This window comes from Auxenochlorella protothecoides, assembly GCF_000733215.1.
Source record: "Auxenochlorella protothecoides strain 0710 unplaced genomic scaffold scaffold123, whole genome shotgun sequence".
Taxonomy (NCBI): domain Eukaryota; kingdom Viridiplantae; phylum Chlorophyta; class Trebouxiophyceae; order Chlorellales; family Chlorellaceae; genus Auxenochlorella; species Auxenochlorella protothecoides.
Genome location: NW_011934304.1, coordinates 35664 through 44183, shown reverse-complemented (window position 1 = coordinate 44183; position 8520 = coordinate 35664). Strand labels below are relative to the sequence as shown.

The 8520-nt window shown below is 62.7% G+C and overlaps 2 protein-coding genes across 2 annotated transcripts in view; both read left to right on the top strand.

Annotated features, from left to right (window-relative positions):
- F751_1141 (Extended synaptotagmin-3) overlaps window positions 1–5949 on the top strand; it is a gene marked incomplete at both ends in the record, with an annotated part of 8304 nt that extends 2355 nt beyond the window's left edge. The window contains 17 exons of the mRNA XM_011401659.1: window positions 116–661; window positions 1211–1399; window positions 1507–1731; window positions 1911–2015; window positions 2126–2209; window positions 2372–2464; window positions 2649–2714; window positions 2887–2952; window positions 3123–3215; window positions 3361–3451; window positions 3683–3971; window positions 4173–4300; window positions 4507–4841; window positions 5119–5184; window positions 5335–5493; window positions 5637–5732; window positions 5884–5949. Coding sequence (XP_011399961.1) covers window positions 116–661; window positions 1211–1399; window positions 1507–1731; window positions 1911–2015; window positions 2126–2209; window positions 2372–2464; window positions 2649–2714; window positions 2887–2952; window positions 3123–3215; window positions 3361–3451; window positions 3683–3971; window positions 4173–4300; window positions 4507–4841; window positions 5119–5184; window positions 5335–5493; window positions 5637–5732; window positions 5884–5949 — 2697 coding nt within the window. The remainder of the gene's footprint in view (window positions 1–115; window positions 662–1210; window positions 1400–1506; window positions 1732–1910; window positions 2016–2125; window positions 2210–2371; window positions 2465–2648; window positions 2715–2886; window positions 2953–3122; window positions 3216–3360; window positions 3452–3682; window positions 3972–4172; window positions 4301–4506; window positions 4842–5118; window positions 5185–5334; window positions 5494–5636; window positions 5733–5883) is intronic.
- Window positions 5950–7335: 1386 nt separating this feature from the next.
- Window positions 7336–8402, top strand: F751_1140 (hypothetical protein; the record flags this gene model as incomplete). Its single annotated transcript, XM_011401658.1, has 3 exons — window positions 7336–7560; window positions 7720–8007; window positions 8223–8402. The coding sequence occupies 3 exons, from the start codon at window positions 7336–7338 to the stop codon at window positions 8400–8402; spliced, it is 693 nt and encodes a 230-aa protein (XP_011399960.1).
- Between the last annotated feature and the right edge of the window lie 118 nt (window positions 8403–8520).

The window sequence follows — 8520 nt, the reverse complement described above, 5'->3', positions numbered from 1 at the left end:
CCGATGTCCCCATGGGGTACAGTGGGGTGGGGGGACTGCCATGATCCCCGCGTCACTGGAGCAGTCGAGATGTCGCAGCACTTGACGCTGCTCTTTCCTTCCTCGAGCCTCGCAGACACAGCTGATGTCCTCCGAGAGGCAGCGGCATGACCTGGAGGAGGACCTGCGCAGCCTTCGGGAGGAGAACGCGGCCCTGAAGGACCAACTGCGGGCCGCGTTTGCGGCCAAAGATGAAGGGGTTGCAGAGAAACAGGCCGTGGGCGTCGCCTCTAGGTCCGCCGCCGGAGCGGGCGCCGCGCACGAAACCGATCATGCAGGCATACTGTCAGCTCCCGACCCTCCTGTGCCGGAGACTGGGGAGGCTGAGACCGCCAGGACCACTTGGGACCCCCTGGCTCCCAGAGCGCCGGCGCCCGCGCCCACCCACGGCCCCGGCCCCCCGCCGGGCCTGCCCCGTCCCGAGCCCGAGCTGCGCCAGGGGTCTGCAGCCCTGCCGGCCGCCCTGGAGCTCCTGCTGCCGAGGTACACCCTGGTACAGGCGGAGGAGGGTGGGTTGATGGAGAGCGAGGCGGTGCTGGAGACGGTGCAGTCCATTCAGGGTCTGCTGACGAGCCTGGGTGCGCGGCAGGGGGAGCTCCTCGCCGCCCTGCGCCGGAAGGAGGTGGGCGGCCTTGTTTTGGGGTTGGGAGGAGGATGCCTAGGTTATTTGGGATGCGCTCGTGAGCACATGCATGTCGACATCAGGGGGGTGTCTCCGCCTCAGCAGGGACCGCTCCATCTGGTCCATGCACAGGAGCAATTAGCTGCCCTGCAGACGGCCCATGAGGAAGCAAGGTCACGGCTCGCGAGGCAGCAGGCGCAGATGGAGCACTTGGCACAGCAGGTGGACGGGAGCGTCAGGGTGGGAAGGTATCCATGTCTTTGACCCTGCCGGGAAGCTAGAGGGCATGCATGACGCGCGAGGCGCGGGCGACAGGCTCCGTGAGTGCCTCATGCCCTCCAATGCTGTAACAACAACTATCCATTTCATTGAGTGCTCTCATCATGGTGTTGGCAACGCTCATCGGCGCACCACTGGGTGCCGTGGCAGGGCTCGCGGTGAGTTGAATGGCCAGGCCTCGGATCGCTGGTGCTCTCGGGTGGGGGGGGAGGGGGTGTTGAGATGCCTGTCTATACATACAACCCAGCTCCCACCTTTCACCATGCGTAGATCGGAGGACTGATCACGAGCCGATTCATCGGCATCACCCCCGATTCCTCCCTGACGCGGCTGGACGTGTCAGCGGACGACCAGGACAACTTTGATGTCGTCGAAACCGAGGGGAAACCGGTGGGAGGCAAGGAAGTGGCCTTGCTGGGCGACCTTTCCCGCTGGTTGGAGGACCCGGATCACCGCAGGGTAGGTGCACCGTGCTTGGGTGGGAAGGGGCAAGGAGGACATGGGAGCCCAGTCCCTGCAGCTGTTGATCCCCAGGGATCACTGGTTCCCTCGCCACCCGCATGCAGGTCCAGTTCATCACCAGCATCCTCGGCCTGCTGTGGCCGACCCTGTCCTCGGCTGTGTACAAGGAGGTGCTGGTGCAGGCCAAGCAACCCCTGGAGGATGCCTGCAAGATGACCAATGGCCTGGTTGCCTCCCTGGCCATCACGAAGCTGGACCTGGGGACCATCCCCCCGCGCCTGGACAGCTTCAAAACCATGCACTCAGAGTCGGATGAGCTGATCCTGGAGGTGGGCAGGGGCTGGGTTTGCCACGGCAAGCAGGGCACACGAGGGTTTTGGGCCATGCTGCATGGCGCCCTGCAGCTCAGAGGAGCATAGCTGTGACTCTTCATGCCAGATGCAGTGTCCTCACGTCAGACTGTCAGCCACAGAGCACGGCTTGCCCTTGCCCTCCCACCGCATTCCAGGCCCCGCTGTTCTGGGGCAGTGACTTAAAGGCGGCAGTGTCTGCCGTCCTCAAAGTCGGAAAGTTTGGGCTGATCGAGGTCCCCGTGGAAATTGCAAACGTTCAGGTACACAGGCTCTCATGCAGGCTGGCAGGCTGAGGGTGTGTGAAGCGCTGTGGGCCCATGTGGTTCTAGATGCTGAGGCACGTCAGCCATGCTTCCTCTCACCTCCCCAGATCAAGGCGCTTGCAAGGATCACCATCAAGCCCCTGGTGGAGACGCTGCCGTGCTTTGGTGGGATCACGCTGTCCCTGATGGAGGTGAGGTTTTTGGGGGAAGATTCTTGCACCCATTGCAGGAAGGCTCGGGCTGAGACAGTGTCTTGCTCGTGTGCATGAGGTGGTGGGGTGCGCTCTGAGAACACGAGCACCGTAGCATTTGGTCGCATGGTCCCTCAACTGGTCTGTCCTTCACAATGGTAGGCGCCACATGTGGATCTGGATGTGCACTTGGCTGGCTCCGCAGATCTGCTGGCCCTCCCCCTCGTCCCCGAGGCAGTCAAGCTTGCCATCAAGGTGGGCCCACACGGTGCTCAAGGGGATGGGAGATCATGCCCTTGAGTGCTGATTGCTCTTGCGTTCCTGGATATGCTGCCCCCTCATCAGTCTGCATGATCATGGAGGGAGGCACAGGCTGCAAACAAGGGTGTGCATGAGCATCGCAACACCCTTCCTCACCACACTCTTTTATTACCTGCAGATCTTTGCGGGGCAGATGCTGGTGTACCCCAATGAAATATCGGTTCCCATCATGGAGAACTTTGGGGTGCCCGCCCCCCCCCTTGGGCATGCTGCATGTCACGGTGTGCCCTCGAGCTGCTGCAGGCTCAGGGACAGCTGACCTGTTCTGAGTCTGAGGGTCTGGGTTACATGCATCGCTGACGTGCTCCTTCATGCTTGGGGTCGGGTCAAGCATTGCCCCTCCCTCACCTTCTCAGGTTGTCAACGGTAAGAATCTGAAGAGCTCCTGGTTTGACAAGGTCGACCCCTTTGTGAAAGTAGAGGTGCGAGCCCTGCTCCGAGTTGGGAATTCAGGCAGTGTACGGGGCCTGCAGCCGGAGTGGCTGGTGACTCCTGGGATTCTCATGCCGTGCCACTCAGCAGCTCCCTGGCTGGACGACTGGGAAGGAGGAGCATCCCGGCCGCAAGGACCTCTCCCTTCCTCCCCTTCCAGGTGCGAGAGGGCAAGGGCCTGCAGACGACCACCATCGACAACAACAGCCACCCTGAATGGAACGAGACAATGCTGTTTGTGGTGGATGATCCGGTGAGCGAGAGTGCAGCTGGATTGCTATGTCACGGCCTGCCTCGAGGTCTAGCACACAGCGCTCGGCTCGGTGCTGCATCCGCTACCACCATGGAGTCCGGAGGCTGATGGCCTCCCCTCGTGCCCACATCACCAATCCATGCAGCTCAAGCAGAGCGTCAAGATATGCGTGATGGATGAGGATGTCATGTCCTCCGACGTCGTCGGTGTTGCCGAAGTCCCCCTGAAGGGCGCAGGTGCAGGCCAACAGAGGGGTGTTTGCTGGTGGCGTCGTCGATTTCAGGACTGATGACTATCACTTGGTGCTGTCTGTGATTGCAGAATCTGCAGTCCCCTGGAAGGCAGCAACCTCGTGTGTTCCATGATTGGCGACATCTCGTGTGACGCACTTGCTACTTTCACGTGCCAAGATCTCACCCCTGAGAGACCCATCGACGGCCCCTTAATCCCTTGGTCCCCGCCTTCAGAGTTTATGCTGCAAGCAGGACGCAGCGTCAGGGCCACCATCCCTATCCGTGAGCCGCCGCCCCAGGACGACGCCGTGATGCACCCTGAGGCGGCGCCGGATGCACACGAGGTGGCAAGGGACCTCAAGGGCGAGAACGCCACCGATGCGCAGGCAGCGGGGGCGGTGGTGGAGGTGGGGCCGTCCTCCGAGACCTCGACGCCGCGGGAGAGTGGGGACACAGGGGCCAGTGGGGGCGGGACCCCGGAGAAGAAGGAGAAGAAGATATCCAAGCTCCTGCGCAAGCTGAAGTGAGGAACTGTTGTGTGTGTGGTGAAGAGGGGGAGGGGGGAGGAATAACTCGGGAGAGTGCATGAGAGGTGGTGGGGGAGGGTAAGCAATCTTTTCCAGGGGACTGCATGTAGCCAAGCTTGCCACATCAGGGGCATGGCTCGATGCATGGGCAGGGCTGTCACCATCTGGTTCTCCCTCGCCCCCCTCTTCCGCGGCAGGCTCAAGAAGGGCCCCTCGCATCACGAGGAGGACACAGCCTCCAGCAACGTGACGACGCATGCAAAACACTCCCCCGCATCCAAGAAGAAGGAGGGGCACCGGAAGAAGCATGGGAAGGATGCGCAGGGTGAGGGGCCGGGGGGTGGCGAGGGCGGCGCATCCACAGCTGCCTCTGAATCGTGGGGTTGGTCGCCCGGCGGGCACTCACCTCGCGCTGCAGACTCGCCTGGCTTCCGTCCTGAAGCGGGCTGCCTGACGCGGCTGCTCCTGCCCTCACCCCCACGCGCATCCCAACTTCCGGCGATAATGGTTCGCGCACCACCCGGCGCGCAGGCGAGGTCACGGGGCACCTGACCCTGGAGTTCAAGTTCACGCCCTTCCGGGGCGCAGCCACAGTGACCGACGGTCTGGAGGAGCCCAAGCGCGTGGCACCGCGCCAGGCAGGGCCGGGGTGTGGGGGGAGGGGGATGGCCCGCGGAGGGGTGCGCGGCCGCGCGGCGGGCGGCGGCCAGTGCACGCGCCAGTCAGCTGACGAGTGCCCGGAACCCCTCCACGACCCCCCTGGGCACCCCACCTCTTCACAGGTCAGCAGGAGCACGACCAAGCGACCCAGGGCCGAGGACAGGGGCCTGCTCTCGCTGGACCTCAAGCGCTGCATCGCGCTGGAGGTGGGCGAGGGGGCTCGGGCAGTGGGGCGGGGCCGGGGCGGAGTGTGCTGTGTTGGATGCGTTGCTGCATGGCCTGGGTGGGTCCTGAAAGGGCCTGGAAAGGAGGAATGTTGGGCGAACGATGCATGGTGTGGCACCCCGGGGGCATCACCTCAGCATCCATCATCGAGCCTCTGTACGGCTTTTGCGCACCGATGTTCCTGCCCCTATTCCCGGCCTGTCGCTGACATGTGCTGGCTCCCCTCACCCCATCCCCCCTTTCCTCCTGGCTGAACAGGAGGAGGCCGACACGTTTGTCCAGCTCACGCTGCACGACCCCACCCGGGGGTCCAGCTCCGACACCGTAAGTCGGGGCGGCTGAAGTTCCAGGAGGGGTCCTGGAGGGGCCGATCTCTCGCGGCCGCGACCCTGCGCTGCATGACGTGTCAGACGACACCCTGCCGCTACCGCACTCGACCTCAAGCGCCCTTTCGGTCGTCGGTCCCCCCCGCAGGTCTACAAGACGCCAGTCGTGCTGGAGGAGCAGAACCCACAGTACCGCTTCAAGACCGACTTTGTCAATGTGTCGGCCATGTCCACCCTCACCCTCACCGTCTTCCAACGGCCCAGCTTCACGGCCTCCACGATGGGCAAGATCCCGTTTGTGCACAAGGTGAGGCGGCGCAAAGGGGTGGAGTTCTTGAGACGATTCCTTCTACGTGCCTGTCCTGGGGCCTGATGATGGGTAGGCGAGGAGATACCAGGCCCAGCAGGGGTGCGGCAAGGCATCCCACCCCACCCTTCCACACTATGCAGGCCAAGGCCAAGCAGATGGGGTACGTGCAGATCAAAGCCAGGAATGTGGTGGACGAGGAGCGCATCAGTGGGAAGTGGGCGCTGCAGGAGGCACAGGTATGTGTGGAGGTGGAAGTGGGGTGGTGTGACTGCGCATCCAGCGCAGCTTCGACTTGAAGTGCTGAGGGCTGGTGTTGGCCAGCGGGTGCGCAGGCAGTCGACACATTTCACACCCGTCTTATCCCGCCACGGAATTCATCGGTCACAGACGGGAGAGATGGACCTGGCGATTTCCTGGCATGCCATCGACGTCGAAGACTTTGGTGACCTCTGAGGAAGGGGCACATGGAGGGCCCAAGGGGTACACTGGGTGGCATACCACCGTTGTATTATCGACCACACCTTCCGGGCGTGTTTATACCTTTTTATAAGTATCGCCGGTCGAAGGCTGACTATTCTTGGATGTAGCCACAAAGCATGCGTGTTGGCCGCAATACCGTCGAGCACCGGCGAGGAATGCCTCGAGGCTCGTTCTCCGAATGGAACGAGCTTAGATTATTGATCATACCGCTCTGATGATGCTTCAATGTCTTTTCGTCGAAAGTCATACTCGGAGTATGAGCATTCCAAACACCCGAGCAAACCGGCGAAAGCGAGATACGTTGGTGCTCGGGTGTTCTTTCATCAATCACTGTGAGCATCATCAGGCTTAGGATGAAGCATTGAAGCTTATGACATCCAGTGTACGGGGTGAAGTACGTCGCAAGCCCGCATAACGCAACGATCACAGGCTCATACCTGGAAAACGTGTTCCTGACCAGTTTCTCGCCTTATCGGTGTCACTGCCCCGCAACCCGAAATGAGGCAGCCAAGTTTCAAATTTTGTTTGCTTGCTAGACCTACCATTTGATCATGGCGTCGTACTCCTTCTCAAAGCAATCCCACATGAGCTTTTACAGCAAGAATGTGGACCCAATTGTCTCAGCGCTGTCTGCCACGCTGTACGAAGTCTCGGCCGAGACAACCTTAACCCTAAGGATGGAAACCGAGAATCAGCATCATTGTGCTGCGATATCCAGGCGGCTCGTACTAGGTTCCGAATCTCGACAAAGTATGAGTTCTGTTGATTATCACCATCGCCTTTATAGCTTCCAACTCCAGTACAGACCAATACACCCCCAAGCTCCGCTCCGGAGGCTGCGCTGGACAGATGTCGACAACGTCCCCATGCGCGTCGGAGCTAGAGCAGACGAGTCGGGTGCGAGGCGGGGAGCAGATATGGCGTCGCAACTCACTGTCCAGGCGTTAGATTGCCCTTTTCGAACACAGCTCTTGCCCGTTCGCCTGCAGGGTGACGCTGAACCACCTAAGCGACCCAAGTCTGCCTTCCTCTGCTTCCTCTCCCATTACCGGTGAGTGGACGCTTTCGGTGTGTGCGTGGATTGTTTATAATGGTAATGGCTCGATACCTAGCGCTCCAAAGTCCCTCACGCTCACCCTTCTCGCCCAACGTGCAGAGCGATTTACAAGGTTCGGCCCCCCTGCTCTTCGGCTTCCGGCGCTAAGGGTTGTTTGCGTGCGTGCGCACCGGCCAGTCTCCCCGTGCGCATAGCCTTCGAACCTAAATCAGTTCTACCCACGTCCCTCGCAGACGGCTTATGGGGGTCGCTGCATGCACCAGCGCTCGATGTGCGCTGCTGCCGGAGAGGCATGGCGTGGAATGGACGCCGCTGCGCGGGAGCCGTACGTCGCCGAGTCGGACGCGAGCAAGATTGCCTGGTCGCATTACATGGCTTCTCCCGAGGCCAAGGTGTCGCGGAAGTCCGTCGGACCCCAGGGCAAGACCCCTTCCCGGGCACCCTCCAGGCAGACTGGCAGGACGCCAGCCCCCACGCCAGCCTCCACGCCGCCGCCCCTACTCTTCGAGCGCGCCCTCGCTCCCCAGGTGGGAGGTCTGCCCCTGCATGCAGCTGGCTGTGACAGCCAGGGGACAGAGCTGGTGTGCCGGTGGTGGCGAGACCCCTGGATGGAACTTGCCCTCCTCTCAAGGGCGTCCTAAGAGCGCACCCTAGCCCATTCACCCATTTCCCATCCCCATCCACAGGACATGCAGCAGAGCCAGAGCTGGGGGTCGTCCATGGCGCACACCACCGTGTCCGTCTCCGTCCCCTCCCCCTCCGCCAGCTGGCCCCTGGCCGGCGCTGGGCCCAGCCCGGACACCCTGCCCATGCTGACGGGGCATGTTATCCCCTGGACCACCGACTGCTTCCTGAACCCCCCCTTCTCCGCCTACCCCCTCTCCGACCCGGCGCCTGCGGCGCAGCCCACCCCTCCCCCGCGCCCCTCCCCCTGGAGCCCAGCAAGGCCGAGCTACCCAACCCTTTTGCGGTCAGTGCGGCAGCGGAGGGCCGGCGTTGTTCCGCCGTCCCCCGCCCGGGACCTGGCCCTGGCTCCCCCTTTGCCAGCCAGGCGGGAGAGCTGCCAGCGCCGCTGAGCCTGCCCAACCTGGGCTCCGCAGGCCTGCCCAACCTGGGCTCCGCAGGCCTGCCCAACCTGGGTTCGCTGGGCCTGCCCAACCTCGGGTCGCTGGGCCTGCCCAGCGTGGAGTCCCTGGGCCTCGGCGCCCTCGGGCTGCCGCAGTGGTCGCAGGGCCTGCTGCAGAGCGTGGACAGCCGCGGCCCCTGGATGCGCGACATGGACCTCCTGCCGCTGTGGGATGAGGTGCTCGCCCTTTCCACCACGCCCCAGACCAGTGCCTGGCCGTGCCTGCCCTCCGTGAGGGTGTGAGGCATCCCCCTATTTCTCGTTTTACCACCTCCCTTCCAACAATAAAAAGAAGGGCCCAACCAGCGCCTGAGCCCCCTCCCCCCCTTCCTGTGCACGCCCAAACCCCTACCTTTCTGTA